The following is a 23777-nucleotide window of genomic DNA, read 5'->3' on the forward strand; positions in this document are numbered from 1 at the left end:
ATAGCCTGGAGCCCAACGAACCTAAGAAGTACCCTCAGCTTAATCTGTGTTTACTATCTACCTACCAAACACTTGATACAGCTGCCATTTTCTAGGTCTCTTAAACACTACGCTCTTCACGTATGGGGGTGGCCCAGCATTGCCACGATGCATCTTGATCAATTCAATCTCACCCCTGGGAGAACTTAAGATGTTGAAGTAACTGTACTGGAATGATTCCATTCTAATTCTATTGGACATGTCACTACCATCCACAATTGTTAAACATCCCGATCTTGAAGAAATCAGAGTTAGTACTTATAGAAACAACTCATGTTAACAGTTAACAGCTTGGGGCATCATAAGCTTACAAGGCCCTGGGATGAAATTTCTATTTTTAAAATTTACTTTTCTGATTTATTAAATTCTTATTCATATTTATTTATCCCTAATCTTAGAATGACAATTTTATTATTTCCTGCTTAGGTTTAATTTTCCCTTGCTAAATTTTTGGAATATTTATCAGGAAGAATTGTCCTCCTGAAAACGTATTGTGTGGGGATGCAAATATGGATTTGGCACTTCCAGTTCTTTATGTTACTGTCATTTTTGCTACTTCAGTATTGATTGCATATACCTGTAAATAGACAATAATGTAGAGCCAATATTCTTGTTTAACAGGTTCAGAACATGTCCCAGTCTATCGAAGTCTTAAACCTGAGAACTCAGAGAGATTTCCAATATGTTCTAAAAATGGAAACCCAAATGAAAGGGCTGAAGGCCAAGTTTCGGCAGATTGAAGATGATCGGAAGACACTAATGACCAAGCATTTTCAAGTAGGTTTGACTTCTGCAATCTTGTCAATTCAAATCAGACACTGAGTGCAATGGACAGCCAGCATGGCAATCAGCTAGAAATAGCTGTGCATTGGCCCACATGAGCAAGGTTAAAGACTCAACTGGGGATGTCAATCATCTCTCCGCTGGAACTGACCATTAGCTGGTAGGAATGCATGGAAGACTTGCTATAAAAAGAGCCTAATCCTCCTAGAGCTTGGTGGAGTTTCTCGATAGATTTACAGGCAATTCAATATCTAAGACAAGAGGAAATCTCAAGGAAGATTAATAATTAAACTTATCAATGCTTTTTCCTCATGACTTTATGCCCTGCTGATATGAGGAGGCATAGAGAGAATATTTAGTATTAAAAGAGGCAATAATACCATTAATAGTAGCACATAAAAAGAAAAAGAAGGCCATTTCATAACTTGATACAAAGTCTTTTCTAAGACTTCAAGTCGTTTTTGGCAATTATCCAGAAACACTGAAAATGGAGAAATCGTGCTTTTAAGTATGCTATGTGGACATTTAGCACCTATGTATGACAGTGCCGTATTTTTTAAAATCTATGATAATACCAGTTGAGCCTCTATTAAAAAGAAATAACCTGCCTCCAAAGGGGTAGCACATAGTTTATAAAACACATTGTGGTTTTGTAAACAATAGTTCTTTTCTTCCTCCCTTCCCTAGTGAGATGCACTGCTGATGGTAAGGGAGTGGACCAAAATTTAAGCATCAGAAGTGCTTTTCACACATAATGGTGATGGGCACAGAGCTAGTCAGAGACATGTGACAGGAGGTCCACATAGCACACTTTGACCTGGCAGAGATATTCATGGTTTGTAATTTTCTTCAGTGGTGCTCAGAAGCCTGAGTAGGTACGTATAAGTTTTTACATTGAACCAGTTTTATTTTTGTTTATTTTTAAATATTTTATTTATTTATTCATGAGAGACAGAGAGAGAGAGAGAGGCAGAGACACAGGCAGAGGGAGAAGCAGGCTCCACACAGGGAGCCCGATGCGAGACTCAATCCCAGGACTCCGGGATCATGACCTGAGCCAAAGGCAGGCACCAACCACTGAGCCACCCAGGGATCCCCAGAACCAGTTTTAAATTTAATCAGAGAGGTACAACAGAAGGAAGGGAGGGTAAGAAAGTGGATGGTACTGACAAGAGATGAGGCTCAAATGATGAATTATGATGTTGAGGTTGAAGAGAAAAGTAAGCAAACCCAGGAGGTTAAGAAATTAGAATAAATTAGAGCAAGGCTTAGAAGATATCTTAAGTGTAAATATTATTGGGAATGAGAGAATGAGTGAAACGGATGAGTAGATAATTTATGGGGGGGGGATGGTAAACAGTGAAAAGTAGAAGGCTGAGGAGGAAATGAGTTAACATTAACCAATACTTATTGAGTATGTACCGTGTGCAAGGCAGTGTTGGCCCACTGCTGGATATATCATGATCTCTCTTCAATGAAAGACAACTAAAACAGGCATAGAAAATTGATGGTAATTAGAAGCAGAAACATTATTTAACAACACAAAGGAAGAGTAATGTTATTTAGTTTTATTCAGAGAAGATCAGGGCAGGATTTTCAAGATTTGGCAATTTTCCAGAAAGCAGTTTTGGACTAGTCTTCCCAACACACACACACAGACACACAGAATCACAGAAGAGTTTCAGAAAACCAGAGGATTCTCAAAGTGTTCAGGGTTAGAGTGTAGGCTGTAGAGGAGTAATGTGAGCCGGATGCTGAGGACATCAAGGAAGGAGGAAATGGTAAGCTGGCACTTACAGCACAGGGCCGGGGGCGGGGGGCGGGGGTGCATGCCCAGAAAGGAAGGACAGAAGGAGAGGTGCTCAGGGTGTCTGGCGCAGAGTGAAAATTACTCAGGCTCAGATGGACAATGCAGAACTCTCTGATGCCAAGGGATAGTTTGAGGGTGCCAAGCCTGGAAGAGCTGGGAAGGCATGATGAAGCCTGTGTATTTGTGGGAACCCTTGGGAGAAGATCAGAAATAAACAGAAAGATAAAAAGCTGAGAGAAACTCAAGGAAACAATTTGCTTTTTCTGTAAGTTTGCTTAGCAGCAACCAGGCTGTGAGTAAGAAAACTTAATTTTCAGGCAGCACCATATGACATAATGACTTTGATTTTACCAGTTTACATAATCCAAGTAGATACTTAAGTTATATGTAAAAATCTAAACAGCAATAATAATTTTCTGAAGAATTACACATATTCAACACACAGTTCTGGCAACTTTAAATATACATTAGCTAATTTAGTCCTCTCAACAATACTATAGAGTAGGCACTATACTTATTTCCATCGTTCAGATAAAGAAACTGATGCAATTTGTTCAGCACTTATACCTAATATGCATCAGGACCACAATATCCAACTCGAGAGGTAAGCCTGCTAATACCAGTTCTACACTGCATCTCCAAATAGATTATAGCTCTCTGAAACGTAAGCATGATAATTACATGCTCAATATGTTTGTTGAATTTATGTATTCACTGAGCCTGAGCACGAGTCAGATTTGGCATGAAGCGCTGAGGTACCATATTTGATGCAAAGAACTGGAACATTCCAAAAGTAAATTTACATCAAAAATACCTTTTAATTGGAAGAAAACCCTACTCTGATACACCATTTTCAACTTATCAAAAATGCTAAGTAAGTTCTGTCTTCTGTACTTTTTAAGATGAAAATATTATTCTAGTTATCAGTACACATATGTGCCATTCTACTTTAACCTTTTAAAAATTTGATGTGTATATTGGTTGAACTTCCCCTTGCTCTCTGACTGATGTCGAGAGTTTCAATATTGATTACCAATAACCAAATTATGAATTTTTGAAGAGATCCAAAAATATAATTACCTGTCTTTGTTGCTGGTTTTTTTTTTTTTTTTTAGTTCAGGGGAAAAAAAGTCACCAAAATTGTGACACTGAATTGCTTTCTTTTCAATATTCCCATAGTGTAACATAAAACTCTTCATTGTAACTATTGCTATAATATGCAGCAAATGCTACCGACAGAACTCTTCTTATTAAAATCATAATGAAGCAATTGTGTCTTCCTTTTGGGATGCCACAAGATGTTCAAACTAATAAGTTTGTTTCCAAATGAGCCACCAAAATGGGTAAAGCTATGCAATTTCACCTTTTCACTGTGATATTTATGAATCGTTCTCATTATGAAGACTCTGTCCCCTCCCATGCAACATGGACATATAGACAAAATAAAAAAATTCAGAGCTTACAGAGCAAGTGGAAATTTCCCCACAAGAAACATAAGCCCATATACCAGGGCAGCATTGGGAACTCCTGCTATTTTAATGCATTTATAGTAATAACATCTTCCAAATGTAATTTTAAAATGCAATTTTCAGCTCCTTAAATTAGTTAGTGTACAGCATGGTTTCTGACAGCACCTATGGATTATTCTCAAATGATCATAACAGTGACAGCTCTTTCCACAAATGGGATCATCTGTAAAAAACTCACAACTGACTCACATTCATGAAATATTTTCACTGACCACTACGACCAAAGAGATAAGAGACACTGTGTTGGCAAAATATGCTTCTTGTTCTCCAGATAAAAAACAACTCTGCAGTTTCAAACAAATCGGTACAACTAGTTCTTTTGTTCCATAAACTGTGAGTACCTTGGTCCCTGAAAGAGTTAAAAGAGTTAATTCACTACATGGGTAAGCAACTCTGCCTTACTTAAAGAGCTCTAAATTATCTATGCTAAGGCAAATGGAATCAGAATGTGGGTAATAATTCAAAATGGTAAACAGCAACAGGCATTTCTCTGAGCTTTGAGGAGCTTTGCATGATTTATTATGCTTGCTGAACTTACCTTCCTAATGATGTTGTGTTAAGATGGATGTTAGAAAGAATGAGGAATGCCTGAGCATAATGGAAGGGACAGAGTGGTAGGAAGCCACAGTTGGAACAATTGAAGTGTTACAGAAAATCTGTTCCAGGATTCAAAATTTCTTTTAAGTGTAACCCCATAACATAGATAGTCAGGGGGTAATTAGAGTTAACAGACATGAGATATTTGACCTATTTCTAGTAATTCACAATAAGAAGATGGCTCCTGATGATATTGCCTAAATAATGCATTGTTCACTTTTTAAAATGCTACCAGAAAGTGAAATGATACTTTAACCTTTAATTGCTAGCATAAGAAGTTTTTATAATTACAATAAGGATCAATTGTTTTATTGAAAAGCACCTAATCATAATTTAAAGAGAGGTTCTTATATTGAGATAAATGGATTTACTACTAATGATCATGTAGCCACTTACATTTTCACAAAGTACCTAATTTCAACCAAAAGTCAGTAAGATTTTTGATATACAAGTATTGAATCAATATGTTGTAAACCTGAAACTAATATGTTATATCCTGATTATACATTAATAAAACTTTTCTTTTAATTTTCAGAAAAAAGGAATTTTGAGTCTGTTTTAATAAGCTCCTTTAGGTATCGTATTAAAAAGAACATAGCTGCTTCATCTGTTTAAATGACTTTCAGGAACAATTGGCTGTTTTTAACAGGAGTTGAAAGAGAAGATGGATGAACTCCTGCCCTTGATCCCCGTGCTGGAACAGTACAAAACAGATGCCAAGTTAATCACCCAGTTCAAGGAGGAAATCCGGAATCTGTCTGCCGTCCTCACCGGGATTCAAGAGGAAATTGGTGCCTATGACTATGAGGAACTGCATCAAAGAGTGCTTAGCCTAGAAACCAGACTTCGTGATTGCATGAAAAAGCTGAGTAAGTAGAACAATTTCATTTGTTTAAGTTGTATTTTTAAGTGGTTTCAATGAAAACTGCATTCTTAACATTTTGCAGATAGTCATGAATATCTAATTATAGAGCAACCAATGCCTGCTTTCTAAGTATTCCATAACGCCTTAAGCACACTGTGTAACCAGTGTTATTTGATTAACAGTTGCCTAATTTTCAGAGCATGCTATTATCATTTGATGGCTTGAAATAATACAGACAATTCTACTGGCTACACTAATGGCGGTAAGTTACTACAGACAGATAATATGTAATCGTCAATCATTACTTGTCTAGAAGGGGAAAGGCATTTTTGGTAGTGAAGAAAGTTAGAGGTTGGGAAAAAGGTAGTTACCTTGGGACCAAATATGAAACAGCAGTGATTACATCAAACAGAAACAATTCCTCTACTATAGAGAATTGCCATCAGCTAGTTGTTCTGATCCACCCAAGAAATAAAAAGGAGGCACCTACTCAAATATATATTTACTACTTTGCTAGGGGTCAAGCATAGAATATGGGATATGGATTCCAGTTCAGGACTTCTGAAATGTGTGGTTCAACCTGGTCTGAGTTTCCGAACTCTTCCACTTCATCCACGAGATAATTATTCCGCTGAAATCATCATGACACTAGTCTGTAATTTCATGCAAAATAAATATGTGGTCATAAATTAAATAAGGAGGTGTTGTAAATCCATTTAGGAACAGTATTTTAGTTGCTGACATGAAGTGATATACCAGAGAGGTCAAGTCAATAACCATAGAAAAATATTCCCCCAAGAGAAAGAAACAAATTCCTAGAATAGAAAATAAACTAAAAAGAGAAAAAAAGAATTCAGAAAAGATAATTTCTAGTAAAGACAATTTCAGAGGATAAATGTAAACACTTAAATTTGAATGGCTGATGAAAAATTGAAAGACTATTTTACAAATGCAATCCAAATAAAAAAAGAGAATGAATTTACAGAGAGTTGCATGTAGTACAGTTCAAAACAATGTGGGGAATCACCACATCAGAGGGCCTACTGTGGCCAACCCAGGATTTCCAAGAGATTTTGACAAAATTACTTGGAAGGCAATTAACATAAACCCTAAAGCTAAACACTCGTACAGAAATCCCCAGTTCCTTATTCCTCATCCGTCAAGGCCTATACTTTTTCATCTATAACTAGTCTCCTAACAATCACTACTCCAGTAGATTCTATGACTCCTCTTCTTGCACTTTTCACTCATTGTCCACATTATTGCCCAAGGGATTTTTTGGAAGCATGAATCTGAAATTAGTTCGCACTGCTGAAAATCTCCTAGGACTCCCTTATATCCTAGGATATAGTCCCCAGCTTATGAGGCCCTCCATAAGTGGCCCTCCCTACTTCTCCCATCTCAGGTCCTGCCACTCCTTCCCTTACATGCTACGTCCCTGTCTTGTGTGCTCTATGCTTTCTTATCACAGGGTAGTGTTGAGATACTTGTCCCTTTTCCTGCAACACTCTTTCCTGTTTATCCTTTCTGTGTCAGCACATGTTCACTTGACATGTGAGACAAATCCCCATTCATCTTCAGGTCTGTTTACATGTCATGTCTTGACAAAATCCTTCATTGCTCTCCCTGTATATACTATGTGTCCCTGCTAGGTGCTCCCAAATCCTGATATTTCACCAATGACTGGACTTTTCATGTTTCATTATCATTGCATGTGTAACTGGATAGCTATCTTCTAGATTTTTGTTCCATGAGAACAAGAACAATGTCTATGATATTCCCTTTAAAACTTGTATCCCCCCCAATGCCTAGAAAAGTGCCTGACAAAAGAAAGTTAATATTTGCTGAATACATTAATTCTATAATGACTCATATAGTAACAATTTCCAACTTTCAACCAAGTAAATATTAGCTATTTCAAGACATTGAATAAATTGAAGAAAAAAAAAAAAGCTCTCTTCACCACATATTTGAGTCAGGGGGCATAGGACTGACTGAGACTAAGGAAAGAAGGAGTTATTTATCTGATATACCACCTTATACACTGTTTTGTTAATAATTAATGTTATAGGGTTTATTGCTAATAGAAAAAAAGGTAAATATTACTGACATAAGTGAATTCTGTTATATTTTATGTTTAAATCAAGAAATACCTTTAGTTTGATGCGCATATTAATTACATAGCTTGCCAGATGATGTCTCCACCAAACCAGATGAGAAGAACATCTCAGTCCAAGAATTGAGTGCCCTCAATATCTAAGTTCCTTTGGGGGTTGCAAAGAAATATCCAAATGCATTTTTATTATCTCATAAAATATTTGATTACAGATTTTCTGTCAATGACAACACATGGGACTGGTCTGTGTAGGACTTTGACTTACTTTGAAGAGGTCTGTTTGTTACAGATGAATCACTCCAGATTATGAGAATCGATTCATTTGGTTATTTCTAGCATCTTATGATAAACCCAAGCCATAAGCTTTGTACACCAAGACCAGATATCTGCTAAGTACACACACTCTACTAAAGGAAGGAAAGGCATAGGATAGTTCTAGCTAGTAAACACTTTGAAACTTAAAGTGTGCCAGTCAGGTTTTTGAGAGATTGGCATGGAAAATTCTTGGAATTTACTTAATTTTAGAAATGAATTTCGCTTCTAACATATATTCTGAGTTGACTCAGCCAGAAATAATGTTGCAGTTAGGAAATGAAATATACACTCCTGGGCAGCCTAGGTGGCTCAGTGGTTTACCGCCGCTTTCAGCCCAGGGTGTGATCGAGTCCCATGTCGGGCTCCCTGCACGGAACCTGCTTCTCCCTCTGCCTGTCTGTCTGTCTGTCTGTCTCTCTCTCTCCCATAAATACATAAATAAAATCTTTAAAAAAAAAAAAAAAAGAAATCTACATTCCTTTCAGGTCTTTCATAATCCCGTGTAGTTTTTTTTCAGTCTACATATAACTCTCCCACACACAGCCTCCTCCAATATTGAAAATGATATTTGGGACAAAGGGGATTAATTTAAGTGGACATAAATTCATCCTATTTCTTCCTACTGAACCATGGATATTTCCATGGTATTCTTAGGCCTTAGGACTGTGATCCACTATATATATATATATATATATATATATATATATATATATATTTTTTTTTTTTTTTTATTTTAACATCAAAGGCTCTTTTTATTAATTTGCCCTCATAGGCAACAAAGTTTGAAAGAATGTGACTGTCAAATTAAGTACATTAATTAGTTAATATTTATTTTTATTTTAACTAATCAAAAACAAAACCTAGCTACCAATGCAAATATCAAACAGCAATAAAATAGTGTTCAACTTTCTTATTTAATGAGATGGTTGCTATTTGAGTTAATTGATATGACCTTACAAGAAACTGGAAATAATTCTCACACATTATAAACTCTTTTCTAGATTATTAGCAGCTCTGAGGTCCCTATTTACTTAGAAGAGAGGCCAGTGCCACAATGACTCTAACTTATTTATGCTTCTTTTTGTCCCAAGAACTGGGTACTTTTCTCCATCACAACAGATCTACAGAACAAGCAGAACTACTTACTGAGAGTCTCCTAAGCAGAAAGTATATTTATCAACGGAATCACAACCATTAATTACAATGTAAAGAACACGTCCAGGTAGAGACAGACAGACCTAATGACATAAGGTATGAAGTCACATGGTTCCTGAAAAAATAAATAACAGAATCTTCATATTATCCTTTTAAAAATGACTCCAGTTTGAAAAGAAGTATATTTGCCAAGAAAACACAAACACATGATTGAGAGTGGTGCCTTAAGTTAATAGTTTAACACTACTGGGATCCCTGGGTGGCTCAGCGATTTAGCACCTGCCTTTGGCCCAGGGCGCGATCCTGGAGTCCCGGGATCGAGTCCCATATCGGGCTCCCGGCATGGAGCCTGCCTCTCCCTCCTCCTGTGTCTCTGCCTCTCTCTCTCTCTCTCTCTGTCTATCATAAATAAAAAAATCTTTAAAAAAATAGTTTAACACTACTTAGTACTTATACTTCCTGGGACTTTGAATAAAAATTATATGAAATTATCTCTGGGAACCCTTTTAACTTTATGCCTACTATTAACTGATAAGTAAATGCCCAATTATCAAAATATCAGAACACATGGACTCAGAAAACAGATGTTAATCAACAGGAGAACCATTAACTGGACATGAAGAGAAAAAAAATCTGGGGTTCAGTGTTCTAAAAGCATCTAAAATCCAGTTGCTCTGCTGTTTGGATCTATAGTGGGACATTGGATAAACATGGTATCCTCAATATAGTAACAGGAACAAGAAGGCTCATCCATCAGTGGCATCCTTGCTCTCAACACACAAAACCAATTAGCAGAGGGCAGAAATGGATTGGGGCAAGAGAATAAAATTGTAACAATGATGAATGCATCTCCACTCACCTTTTCGGTGAATTTGCTTTTAGGGAAAATGTCACACTATATATCACATAAATTTTAAGATACTAAAAAACAAACTAGGCCCATTGCCTGCAAGGTCTAAGTTACTCCCAAACAGTGAATAAGGCAGTTAAGGAAATCACAGGCCATTAACAGCACTAGAGCACAACTTCACTTATTTCTACTAGAGAATTAAAGTTTTAGAGAAAATAGAAATTAGGGGGAAAGAAAAAAAAAAAAAGCTTCCATAGTAATGCACCCTAGTGGCCTGAATGAGACACAGTAATGCTCTTTCCTAACTGCTTAATTTTCTCCTATGAGAGACAGAATAAAGCCCCATGTGCTTAATTAAATACCCGGTTCCCAGACACGCAAAATATAATTATATGCATGTAAGAATTTGATGAAAAAAGCACGGTTAAAGATCTCACACACATACTCTGAGAACATCAATGGAAGTTTAATGTGCGTTATAATCAGGCTTTTTAGTCCTCTGCTCCCCACTCCCTCAAGTTCGTTCTATTTTAGGGCAATGGTGTGGTGCCATCTAGTGAAGCACAGGGCACATCTTTCTACTAAGAGTTTTGAGGCTTCATGTTCAATAGAAGTAGCAGTAGCACTCAAAACCTTAAGTCCCAATTATGAAATTTGGGTTACTGTCTTTACCGTGTTTATACCAAATTAGATTTTTAAGGGAAATTGTCTATGTGGTAATAGTGTGGTAATAGTCTTATTTGTTCATTCACTAAATATTTATTGACTCTCCAATATGTGCTGGCACTCCAGTGGGTAGTTGGTGATACAAAGATGAGTAGCACACTGTCTCCCTCTACTGTTATGAAGTCTGCATTCTAGTGGAGACAATGAGCACAAAAGAAGGTAACTACAGCCTACTGCTTGGCAAGCACTATGCCAGCTGTTTTACGTGGGTTAGTTCTAACCACTGCAAGAACTTAGGCAATATCATTGGCAATTTATGCTCAGAAAGTTTAAATTATTTACCAAAGGTACGTGTTGGAGCAACATTTTTTAAACTCAACTTCCTTCTGAATTTAAAGGCAGATTTCTTCCCTGGATTTCTTTTTCTTAGTGTAGAAAGAAAGGAGCTAGAGAGTCATTTTCATCCTTTCCTAAAACTCATGCACATGCACTCACGTCATTCCTCTCTCCAGTCAATCTCTTAAAGCACCTCATTCCTGCTTCCTCACTTCCATCACCCTAACCCAGACCATCATTCATCACCTCTCATTTGGGAAACTGCAATGGCCTCCTACCCACTCCTCTTTACCCAAAGTCATTGCCTCTCCACCATTTGGGGTGTTTAGAGTAATCATTACCAAATGCAAATTAATCATACTACACCTATGTTTAAATGAGTTTCTTTTAAAATTAAATCAAAATAGCTTTTCATGGTCCATCTTGATGACATGGACTCTGCCTAATTCTCCAGCCCTTGTCTCATAAGTTCTCATCATGTACTCCCTCTAAGCTTTAGCCATTCTAATCATTCAGTTCCTCAGTCATGCATGTTTTCTTGCCTGGATATTGACCTTCCACCCTGTCACGGACACTCTTCCATCTCACCTATCCAAATTCTAATGATTTTGCATTTTACATACCAGACACCAACTTTCCTATGAGGCCTTCTCTGATTGCTCCTTTATGTGGTTGGACTCCCCTGGCACAGTCTCTAAGAGTTCCCCATCCCACCCCCCATGACATATTTTTCAGAAATTTCTGTTCTGGAAATTTTCCATTCCAAAAAAAATGTGCTTTCTTAAAATTTTTGTAATCTCTACTCCCTTAAAGAAAAGTCCCTCCTCTGAGAAGTCAGGGGTCATCTATGTCCTATTTCAGTTGAATTCTTGTAGACTATCATAAAACACCTGAAACATAGTAGGTAAAAATTAGTGTCTACCGAGGATTTGAGAGCAAATATTTTTTTTTAAGATTTATTTATTGGAGAGAGAGAAAAGGAAGGAGTGGAGGGAGTGGGAGAGAGAGAGTCTTAAGCAGATTCTGCACTGAGCACAGAACCTGACACAGGGCTGGATCTCATAACCCTGAGATCATGACCTGAGCCAAAACCAAGAGTCAGTTGCTTAATTGTGCCACCCAGGGGCCCTGAGAGCAAATATTTTTAAAACAAAAATCTTTATGTTGCATTCAAGAAATAAATCAGTGTATGTCAAATATAAAACATCTGGATCTTTTATAAAACACACAAATCTTTAAGGAAAAAAGATAACAAAAGCACAGCCTTCATTAACCTTTTTTCTGTTGCCATCTGTTCTTGTTTCAATGGTAATGCAACATTACATTACAAAACATAAGATATTTGGTTCTACCGAGCACCTAAAGCATGACACTGAAAATCTCAGTGAAAGCAGGAATTAAGAGAAAAGTTAAACTGTGTGCCTGGAGTGGATTGGAGTGAAGATTTAACTTGGAAATTTAGTAGGAGAAATTTACAAGAATAACCCCATGAATTAAATTGAGAAGATCTTCAAATGAGTCATTTAGTAAGGACAATCCTACTCTCCCTAAAATTCTAGACTGTAATATAGAATGCAGCTGCTCAGTATCCAAGCACTTGGTGATGATGACTCATTCTCCCAGAATCCTGGAACCCTCATTATTTTTCCACATTTTGGGGTAATTAGCATACTTTACCATAAATTGATTTATTATTTATCTTTCTTTTTATGTCCTACATTTTCCTAGATTACAACTAAATAACAAGACTTTTAAGGATATAAAAATTGTGCTTTTAGAAGAAAGCATGAATTGTCAAATTATTTGGGATTTTATCATACAATTCTGCTCCACTTAATTTGTATGTTAAATAGGCTTCCCCTTAAACATATGTTCAAAATAGAAGCTCTATCTCAGAAAAAAATGAGATAATTTTTAAAATAATTTCATAAATCAAATCAAGAGAAATAAAATGCTCACTTTCCTCAACTGCCTATTCACTGTACTTTTGAATATACAGAACCATGCACATGCAATATATAATAAAATGCTAATTATAATAGCTTAATAAATTTAGAATTCTTAATTTTAGAAAAATACAGATATTAAAAACATATTATTCTTGACCTTATTTACCAGACACCCATCGAGAAAACTCATTCTAGTGCCCCCAATAATACATCAATTATGTCCATCATTATCCCCACCTTTCTATCAGTAGTATAAGTGGTAAGATTAAATATACAAATAAAATCTTAAGTAATATGCATAGATTTTACTATATTTTACTAGAATTCACTGTGTATGGTAGACATAAACTTATTTTCAGTAGCTTTAATAGACGTAAAAGATCAAATCATATCTACTTGCTACATGAGTTCTCCAATGGCCTTAAGTAAAAAGAAACAACATTCTGTCATAAACGGATTCACTACTCCATTTAATTTACTTATATGGGCATGGCCTTAGGATTTAAATCCAGAAGCTGTTAGTCCAGGATATTACAAGATACAATTATATATTGAAGAAATAAACAAAAGACAGATGGTTTTTATGCTTCATTGATCCAAACACAGATCCACTGAATCCCAAATGATATATTTTCCTGAGCTACTGATTGATAAATATGGATTGCAACTGGTTGTAAAGAGTTTAATGTCTAAAAGTCATTAGAAAATAAAACGGTCACTTTCATAAACTATCTGTTCAGTATATTTTCTGAATATATACAACCGTATATATGTAATATATTATAAAATGCTAATATTTTCATGTGCCTCTCTGTAGACAGAGGAGCATAGCAGGAGAAAATCAATGAAGCAAGACTCTTAACTTCCTTCTTTGCCATCCACTTTTGCAAGAACATTTGTCTTCCAGGCATTTGAGGAAATTATCCTTTCTGTCTGGTTTTGTCCTCATAGAAAGTGAGAGTGAAGTAAGAAAGATAATGATTTATTTGAACAAAAACTAGTTTTCAGGAGCCAAGAAATAGAAATGACTTCTATTGTTTATTTTATTTTACTTTATTTTTACAATTTCTCCATTCCATCAGAATCTGAAAATACCTGTGTTTACTTGACATTACGGTCCATAAAATTATAACTAAAAAAGCATCCAGCTGTTTGTAAATTCCTGCACCTTTAATTTTACCAATTTCATTATCAAGATGAATTTTAGCTTGGAATCAAATAACTATTTGGAAGATAAACTTCAGCTGCAAAGAAATCAACATTGAGAGTCCTGTTTTTTGGCTTCCCAAGAGTGAGAGTAGATGATAATGATGGTGACCATGATCACCCTGATGATGTGTATGTATTTTACAACAACCCACAAATACCACCTTCTTCCCAGCAACATATAAAAGTTTGTTGATCCTCTATCCACTCAGTGTTTCCTTAGTCAGAATAAGGAAATAGCAAGCTTCAGAATTTTCATTTGAGAGGAGGAAACTCCATCCCAGAGACAAAGTGTATTATTCAATTTTAATGCTACAGCTTAGATTGGAAACCGGATCTCTTAACACTCACCTCAGCATTCTAACCTGGATGGAATATACTACAAAAACATTTCCATGGAAAATTTCTGGGAATTTGTAGAAGTCAAAAACAAAGATACTTCTCCCATCCCCCTCCAAAAAAAGTATAAAAAAGATAGAGGCATGGTTATCATGGTTCCTAAATAGATTATACTACCATCTACTCATGGGGTTCATTTATTTAATAATTCTCTTTTCTATCTCCCCTCTCTAATAGATTATTCGCAGAGGCAAACAAACTTTTCTTAAACAATAACATCAGCACAATAATAAAATGTTCCCATAATCCTTTATTTCTCTACCCTCCTCTTTCCGCTTTTTCTCCTTTGAAAGAATCTTCTATAGCTGCTGCTTTAATTTACAGTCCTCAAAACCAACTGTGATCCAGTTTCTGTTCTTAACATACCATCTCCATTTGATTCTTGTGGTCACCAGTGGCTCCTTGCTGCTAACTTCCATGATCACTTCTGTGAGGTTATTAGATATCTCAGTGGTATTCCCCACAAGTCAGTACTTCATCCTTTCTAAAACACTGTTTTTTTTTTTTTTTTTCTTAATACTACACTATTTTTAGGTCCCATTTGTAGCTTCTTTTGGGCTCTTTTGCTGGGTCACAATGCCCCAGAGCTCTGTTCTAAATGCTTTTCTTTTTTCTGTACATGTCCTTCCTCTAAGGCAATATTTAGCCTCTGGCTTTCACCAGACTGTTAAAGCTGTATCTCAAAAGGGTGTCTATGCTCCCTAGATTTTTTAACTATCCTCTTTACACCTCCACTGGCATGCATACCAGTCATGAACAACTTAAAATAATCTCTACTGAATTCTTGATCTTTTCTCCCATACTCATCCCTTCTTCAGTTACTTCCTGTGAGTAAATGGCAACTACAATCTTCCCAGCTAGGACAAGCCAAAATTGGGATGTTATCTTGGACTATCTTTTAATTTAAGGTTTTCTTCAATTCCTCTTTTTACTTTCCATTATAACATCTATTCTGAAGCCAGTCTCATCAACTGTATCCCAAGATTGTGACCCAAACCATCTATTATTCTCCATCTCCATCACCACTTCCATCATCTCACCTGGCCCAAGATAATCTTTTAACTGGCCTCTCTGTCTATACAATATTCCCTCTGTAATTCCTTTCCATATGCCACCTAGAGTCATATTTTTAGAAGCTGGCTCATAATCTGCCACTATCCCATCTTCTTAAAATTCCCCGATAGTTTTATATCATACCTGGAATAAAATCCAAAAATTCTGATTTTACATAGCTTCAGTTTTGGACCACTTAGCTAACCTCATCTCCTTTTCCAAGTGTGCTCTGGACATACTAGCCTTTTTTGTTGTTGTTGTTAATTTCTGTATCTTTTAACTCATCAAGCATATCCAGATATAGGGCCATAGTGAGGACAACAAGAATAGCTAATATTTATTAAGTTATATAATTTTTTTAATCTTCCCAAAAACCCTGTGAAATAGATATCATTACTGTTGATATCCAGGAGACACTTGGAGGTTAAAAACTGTTCAAGATCCCCAGAGAGTAAGTGATAGAATCAGGATACAAATCCAGACAGTCAGATGCCTTAACTCCTACTCCCCAGCTTTAATACTGCCCTCTCTTAGCTGATCCACTGCCTCAGTATCCTTCCCTTCGACTTATGGTTCCATGGCTGACTTCTTTTTTTTTTCTTTTCTGTTTTTAAAATTTTATTTAAACTCAGTTTGCCAACGTATGGTATAACACCCAGCGCTCATCACATCATGTGTCCCCATTAACATCTGTCACCCAGTCACCCCATTCCCCCACCCATCTCCCCTTCTACAACCCTTTGTTTGTTTCCCAGGGTTAGCAGTTTTTCATGGTTTGTCTCCCTCTCTAATTTTTCCCACTCAGTTTCCCTCTTTTCCCTTATAGTCCCTTTCACTATTTCTTATATTCTACATGTGCGTGAAACCACATGATTGTCTTTCTCCGATTGACTTATTGCAATTAGCTTAATATTAGCTTAATACCTTCCGGTTCCATACACATTAATGTAAATGGTAGGTATTCATCCTTTCTGATGGCTGAGTAATATTCCATTGTGTACATAGACCACATTATCCTTATCCTTTCATCTGTCGAAAGACATCGTGGCTTCTTCCACAGTTTGGCTACTGTAGACATTGCTGCTATAAACATTGGGGTGCAGGTGTCCCGGTGTTTCACTGCATCTGTATCTTTGGGGTAAATACTCAGTAGTGCAATTGCTGGGTCATAGGGTAGCTCTATTTTTAACTTCTTGAGGAACCTACACACAGTTTTCCAGAGTAGCTGTATCAGATCACATTCCCACCAACAGTGCAAGAGGGTTCCCCTTTCTCCACATCCTCTCCAACATTTGTTTTTTCCTGTCTTGTTAATTTTAGCCATTCTCACTGGTGTGAGGTGGTATCTCATTGTGGTTATGATTTGTATTTCCCTGATGGCAAGTGACATGAAACATTTCTTCATATGCTTGTTGGCCATGTGTAGGTCTTCTTTGGAGAATGTCTGTTCATAACTTCTGCCCATTTCTTGACTAGATTGTTTTTTGAGTGTTGAGTTTGATAAGTTTTTTTTATATATCTTGGATACCAGCCGTTTATCTGATATATCACTTGCAAATATCTTCGCCCATTCTATAGTTTCCTTTTAGTTTTGTTGACTGTTTCCTTTACTTTGCAGAAGCTTCTTATCTTGATGAAGCCATGGCTGACTTCTTGTCAATTAGATCTCAGATTAGATATCACCCTTTCTGAAAGGCCCTCCCTACTCACCCAATCTAAAGCAGCAACCCCCCTGTCACTATCTAATTATTCTACTTAAATATTTGCATTAAAATTTTCCTGATATATTTCCTTTTTGCTTACTTGTTTTAGCCCCTTTTTCTTCAAAATGGAAGCTTTCTTCAAAATGAAACCAGAAAAAATATGTCATGTTTTGGCTTACCATTGCAGTTCTAGTACGTGGAACAGTGCTTGATGCTCATTAAATCTTAGCTTGATGAATTAATGAGTAATAAAATGAATAAGTGAGTAAATTAATAAATGACTCATTTAAGATATTATTTTTAAATTGTTGATGCTTTGAGCCATTATAATTTTTCACTTCAAGTGTGCTTTGTAGATTAATGCTATAAATTTTAGTTTACTCAGAATGTCACTGTGGGGTGGAAAGTTATGGTGGATCAAAGTCAAATGCCAGGAAGACAAAGGCTGGCATTGCATACTGTGAGTCACTGAGCAGATGGGCGATAGCTAATGGGTGACACATGGAGGATATTGATGGAGAGAGGAATCATATAGAAGAATCAAAGAATGCAAAACACAAAGTTCATAAATGTTCACAGGAATCTCTCTGGCCAGAGACTACATATAAAATATCTTTATTTGGAACCAGGGCTCACATAGTTTCATATTTATCCTTTTTTTTTTTTAAGTGACCAAGTGCAAGTGGCGTGGGGCAAGAGGCACAGAGTAAGAGAGTATCTCAAGCAGGCTCCATGCTCAGTGCAGAACCTGACACAGGGCTCAATCTCACAACCTTGAAATCATGACCTGAGCCTAAGGCAAGGGTCTGACACTCAACTGACTGCACCACCCAGGTGCCCCTACATGTATATTTTTAAAATGGTCTACATCTAACATAAAAACCCATTACACACACACACAGAATCACTGAAATCTCACAAAGTTTGCAAAATTACATTGATTTACTATATTATGGAAATAAGTTTTCTTCACACAGTCAGGACAACTACCATTAAAACATATATGCAAGACCAAATCAGTGGGACCTAATAAGAAATACAATTGCTAAATATGTCCTTTCTTGACCCTCACATTAATTTTTTTCAGATTTTATTTATTTGAGAGAGAACTGGGGCAGGGGACAGGGAAGGAGGGCAGAAAGAGAGAAGCAGATTCCCTGCTGAGCAGGAAGCCCAAAGCAGGGCTTGATCCCAGGACCCTGGATCATTACCTGAGCTGAAGGCAGACACTTAGCTGACTGAGCCAACCAGGCACCCCCTCATGTTCATAGAAAATTAAACATGGGAAACTACTTGAACTTGCTGGTTTCTGTGTTTGACAATTTATGTTTTGTAGAACAGTAAAGGTAAAAGTGGTTTAAAATGAGATAAATTTCAAGTTATCTAAGTAAGCTTAGTGGAAGACTTTCTGTAATTATTTAATATCAAGAGATATTCAGTGGTCTCAATGCTACATTCTTTTTCTCTCAATATAGTCTTAGTCTGAAATCACTTCTTCATTTAACTTTCCTTGTCAGATGATTCAAAAAACAAAAAGAAGAATAAAAGAAGAAACGGAAAGGATAGGCAATAGTATTTTGAGGAGCTACAACACATGGACCTATTTTGTCTTCCTCTTATATTCCCAGCACCTAGCACAGTATTGGCACATAAGTTCTCAGTAAATGGTTGTTAAATGAATAAATTAATTATTTTATACTTAAATATTAAGAATTGATTTTATCCTCTAATGTATTTCAGAAAAAAACATCCAGTGTTATAAGAAGACAGCAAAGTCATTTTTAGTTTAGGTGTCAGAAGCTTTTAAGTCCTGGTGTAAATTCTGTCTTAATTCCTGGCCTAAGTGATCTAAGCTCAGCAGTATCCCTTTGCCATATGGATACAATGCTGGGTTGTATCCAAACATCACAGAAGCCAAGACACCTCAAGCCACTGATGTGCTGTCAGTTTTGGGAAATGATTATATGAGGTTCATGGCACAACTTCTAATTCCAAATATAGTTCTTGTACAGGTTTTAACTAATCCATCTCAATTCATATTAAAGTTATGTTACATAGACTGAGTTCAGACACTCATTCACACCCATAAAAGGAATCAACACATGAAATATGCATACATCTGAAGCAAATATGGACTTTGTATCTTCTTGCTTTATCTAAACTGTGCTTCTGCCTTGAGGCAATAGAGACTACCTATATTAGAGGAGCTAACCTTGCCAATAAAGAAGGTTAAAAATCTCATTTTGAGTTTTAGTTGTATGTATAGTCTGGCTAAGTGTTGAGTCAAACTTCATAACTACAAAATCTCCATTCACTTTCAGTATCAAAACAATTGAGGTCACTATAATTTCTTCCTGTGTTTCCATTTGGCCATTTCCTCTGGATATAAAGTGTTATAGAAATGAACATCCCATTATGTTTATATTTCATATTGAGACATTATATTGATCTATATCCAGAACTAGTCTTAACAAACTTCTGAGATTCCAGATATCTTTTTTCAAAAGTGCATTCATCTTTAGAAGATATTTCCACTCTTTTCTTTTGTGGCCATCACTGAAATGGATGGTCAAAATGAAATTCAGTCCCTGTGTGACTTCTGACTTCTGACTAGAGCAAGAAATGTAAAAGGCATTTCCATACACCTTCTCACATCCACAGGAAGAGTATCTGTTCCTCTCTTTGCAAATGCTCAGACAGAAATACAATGTTGAATGCATGCCCATTCAAAAAAGATGATAAAGTGTAGGTTGGGCAAGGACACTACAAAGATCAGCAAATTTGCAAAATAGTCTAGGTTTACAGGACAAAATGTGACATCTACACTGAATGAGTACAGTGGGAGGAGGCAAATGGCACAACTATTTGTGTGGGGATTCACCCTAGCAACTCGGTTACCAGTAAACTAAAACTGGATAAAGACCAAAACAGGATCCTTGAGCATAAAGCCAAGGTAAGAAAGAAAAAGGGCAAATATAAGGAAGAAACAATTAAGAAGATGCAGGAATGAAGTAATCTTATATACAACTTTTAATAAAAACTGCTAAAAAAATAAAAACAAAGTATTTTTCAAGAAAATTTAGACTGATTTTTCCTTCTCTACAAAGTGGGTCACATTTTTCCTAGGTCGTAGTCACTATTTTGAAATAAAATACTTAGCATTTCTACTTGAATCACATGCATAATATCTTTTAATACAGCTCCTACACGTGTACTAATAAATGTAATCACCTATTAACTTTTCTTAACATCTCTATAAAATAACTGATAAATGTAATTCATAGTATGGATTCTAATTTTTTTTAAGTGAAATAATTAAAGGGAAAGAGACTGCCATGTCAACTATAGACAGAGATGGAAGTTTAAGGAACACAATTTCAATCTAGTCCTTACAGGACTGAAGCCAAATTAATATTCAGAATACTCACAGCTTTTATTTCTGGAGACTATTTCTATATTCAATTTCCACCTACTTCCTAGACCTGCAAGGAAGCATGGCATTTAAAAACCTGGAAATTATTTGTCAGTGGGCAATACATAAATGTGATTTTTGCTTTTTAAATTTAATGGCTAATATTAAGTTTTTGCAACTATTTTAGCTTTTAAAATTATAATTTAAATATTGTATACACGTAATTAGAAAATTATATGCTTAGAATAAAAGGCAAGTCTCCTTTTCCAGGGGCAACCACATTTAGGTTTAATTATAGGGCTTCAGGTGGCCAAAACCATATTTCTAATACTGTTTATTTTTCCACTTTTTGGGTGGGCAGGTTATCAATTCTGAAAAATTTTTACTGACTTTTTTGCTCAGCAAAATGCAGACTGAAGTCACTTAGGCAAAGACACTTCCTTATCTCATAATACGATTTTAGGACTATTCACAGTTTAGACCTTAGCAACTTTTAACTTCACACCTCATATTTAAATCTTTATTATTTTTTCATTCACTATAGGAAAGCTCTCTTAGCACCCTATTTTTATGTAGGATGTCAGTTACACTTCCATCTTTTTTTCATCTCTTCTCCTAATTTTTAATTCTTTCATCATGCGGTCTTTCCCTATTCTTTTATGTTATCATGGTTGGAAACATTTTGTTGTTTCTATAATCAGAGTAGATGAAATATCTCTTAAGTATTCTATAATTAGTTTACTAGCTGATTCTGCAAGTTAAACACAAATGTTTTCATTATTATGACAGTGCTCATGTTGTTCTTCAGGAGTGAGGTGGTGGACTCTGATATATTCCTTTTCTCTGAGTCCAACTTCACGTCATCTGTGCCATTCAAAAGGGAAATTCATTAGAGTTAAGTTCAAATGAACTTTCCTTTTATTTCTGTACAGTAATTGACTCCCCCATACCCACTTCTTCTTAGAGAATCTCATACAGTATTTCGGTAGATCAATTCCCCTTACTTCTGAGACTCCCTCTTGCACATGTCTGTCCATTCTGGACTAATTGCTCTTAAGGTCTCCTGCACAGTTGTCATTCTGGGACAAAAAAGTTACTGTTTTCCTAGTCTAATGTCTTCCCTGTCTCTGTTGACTGTTAATTTTGCTACACTATGTCCTCAGATAATTTCTTAAGAAAAAGTACATTGTAGGCAAAGTTTGCAAAGTTTACATGTGAAACAATATCCCTAGTATAGTTTCCTCTAATTTTTCCCCTAAAGATAAAGGCACTAATTATTGTCTTTCAGCATTCAGTATTGATAAGCCCAATGCCAGTCAAATTCTTCTCTCTTTGCATGTGACCAACTCACACTCTTTCTCTGAAAAGTTCCAATTTCTTCTCTTTATTATTAAACTTGTAAAATTTCACAGTAATTTTCTAAGAGTAAATCTTTTTTTCATTCATTAGGCCATGCCCTTCTAACATGAACACAGGTTTCCCCCATTATATAAGAGTAGAGCATTCCTATGCAAACTTTCAGAAGCTAAAATGGCACAAAGCAAAGCAGTTGCCATTATTTTATATGGGAAATTTCTTGAGCATTTCCAGACCTTAAAAAAAATCTCTTTCAGACTTTTCTGATATCTTAGGACACATCTTGCTAACAGACACATAAAATAAATCCAGATAAAGCAAGGGTGCTCACAGTCCTAGTTCATAGCTAGGACACTGAGATACTGAATATGGCTCCCAGGGAAGGAGCTTGGTGATGCCACTCTCACTGCTCAGGGGAACAGAAACTTTTGAAGGGCAGAGGATACCTGTATTTAGGTTTTGTAAATGGGGAAATATCCTGTATAATTTCTTTGATAATTTACTCTTTTTTTTCTCTCCTTTCATTGTAGAAACTTGCTCTTCAGATGTAGGAGCTTCTAAGTTGATCCTACATGCGTCTATATATTTTTCTATATTCATGTCTTTTTGTTTTAATTTTTGGGATAGCTCTTTATCTTCCAAACTATTTTTATAAATGCAATCATGTATTTTTAATTTCTTTTTTTTAAGATTTATTTCTTTGCTCATGAGAGGCAGACACAGAGAGAGAGAGGCAGAGACATAGGCAGAGGGAGAAGCAGGCTCCTTACAGGGAGCCCGATGCGGGTCTCGATCCCAAATCCTGGAATCACGCCCTGAGCCGAAGGCAAATGCTCAACTGCTGAGCCACCCAGGTGTCCCTATAGTCTTAATTTCTAGTAGCTCTTTTGTGTTTTCATTTTACATTTCATAGTCTACAATATACAAACTCTCTAGAGATACCAAGGTCCTTCTGCTCTCTGTATTCTCTGTCTTATGGGGTCTGTTTTCTCTGCACTTTTACTTGAGTCAGTCTCATTTTAAGCTTTTGGAAAACACATGCTAATCCTTGGTTATCCACTCATTTTTTAAAGATCTGAACAATAAAATCTGCTTGGAAACTGTGTATTTGGGTAGGGCTTGCCATATTTATTCATTCCATAGTGAGTAAAGCAGGAGACTACCAATGTCAGAATGCAGGAGCCTTTGTCAGGAGCTCCGATGCCTACATTAGTTGCCCTAATCCTTTTCAAGTATTTAACACAGATTTGTAAATATTTTTTTAAGCTGCCTCCTGGGGTCCTGGATCTAGGGATGAAGATAGGATTGATTGCTCTTCAGGCATGATTTTAGTGCCCTAAATCACTCCCAATACCCTACAATAACTATGTTTGTGAGTCTCCTCTCTTCTTCAAAGCAAGCTGCTCCCTCTTTTGCAACTGCCTCTTCTGCCTAGACACACTGATGCATCTTATCTTATCCTACATCTTTAATGGCCACTCTATCACCTTCTGCCTTCTAGAAATTGGTTAAGTTTCTTCTCTACTAATGACTCTCATACCGTTCTCTTTGCTTTGGGCTTTTCCACCCACATTTTACTCCTTTACTATCACTTTAATTAGCTCTTAGGAAAAAAGGAGATAAACACATGTATTAGCC

At 36.2% G+C, this 23777-nt stretch overlaps 1 protein-coding gene and 1 pseudogene across 3 annotated transcripts in view; both read left to right on the forward strand.

Moving 5' to 3' along the window:
* The window catches only part of OLFM3 (olfactomedin 3), a 190910-nt gene that overhangs the window by 161166 nt on the left and 5967 nt on the right, over positions 1 to 23777 (forward strand). For all 3 annotated transcript variants that reach the window (XM_025996314.2, XM_072754485.1, XM_025996313.2), the window contains exons 3-4: positions 661 to 816; positions 5408 to 5627. In XM_025996314.2, coding sequence (XP_025852099.1) covers positions 661 to 816; positions 5408 to 5627 — 376 coding nt within the window. The remainder of the gene's footprint in view (positions 1 to 660; positions 817 to 5407; positions 5628 to 23777) is intronic.
* LOC112918222 (large ribosomal subunit protein uL24 pseudogene) lies at positions 19946 to 20478 on the forward strand (annotated as a pseudogene).

The sequence above is a fragment of the Vulpes vulpes genome, chromosome 3 (genome assembly GCF_048418805.1).
Source record: "Vulpes vulpes isolate BD-2025 chromosome 3, VulVul3, whole genome shotgun sequence".
Lineage (NCBI taxonomy): Eukaryota > Metazoa > Chordata > Mammalia > Carnivora > Canidae > Vulpes > Vulpes vulpes.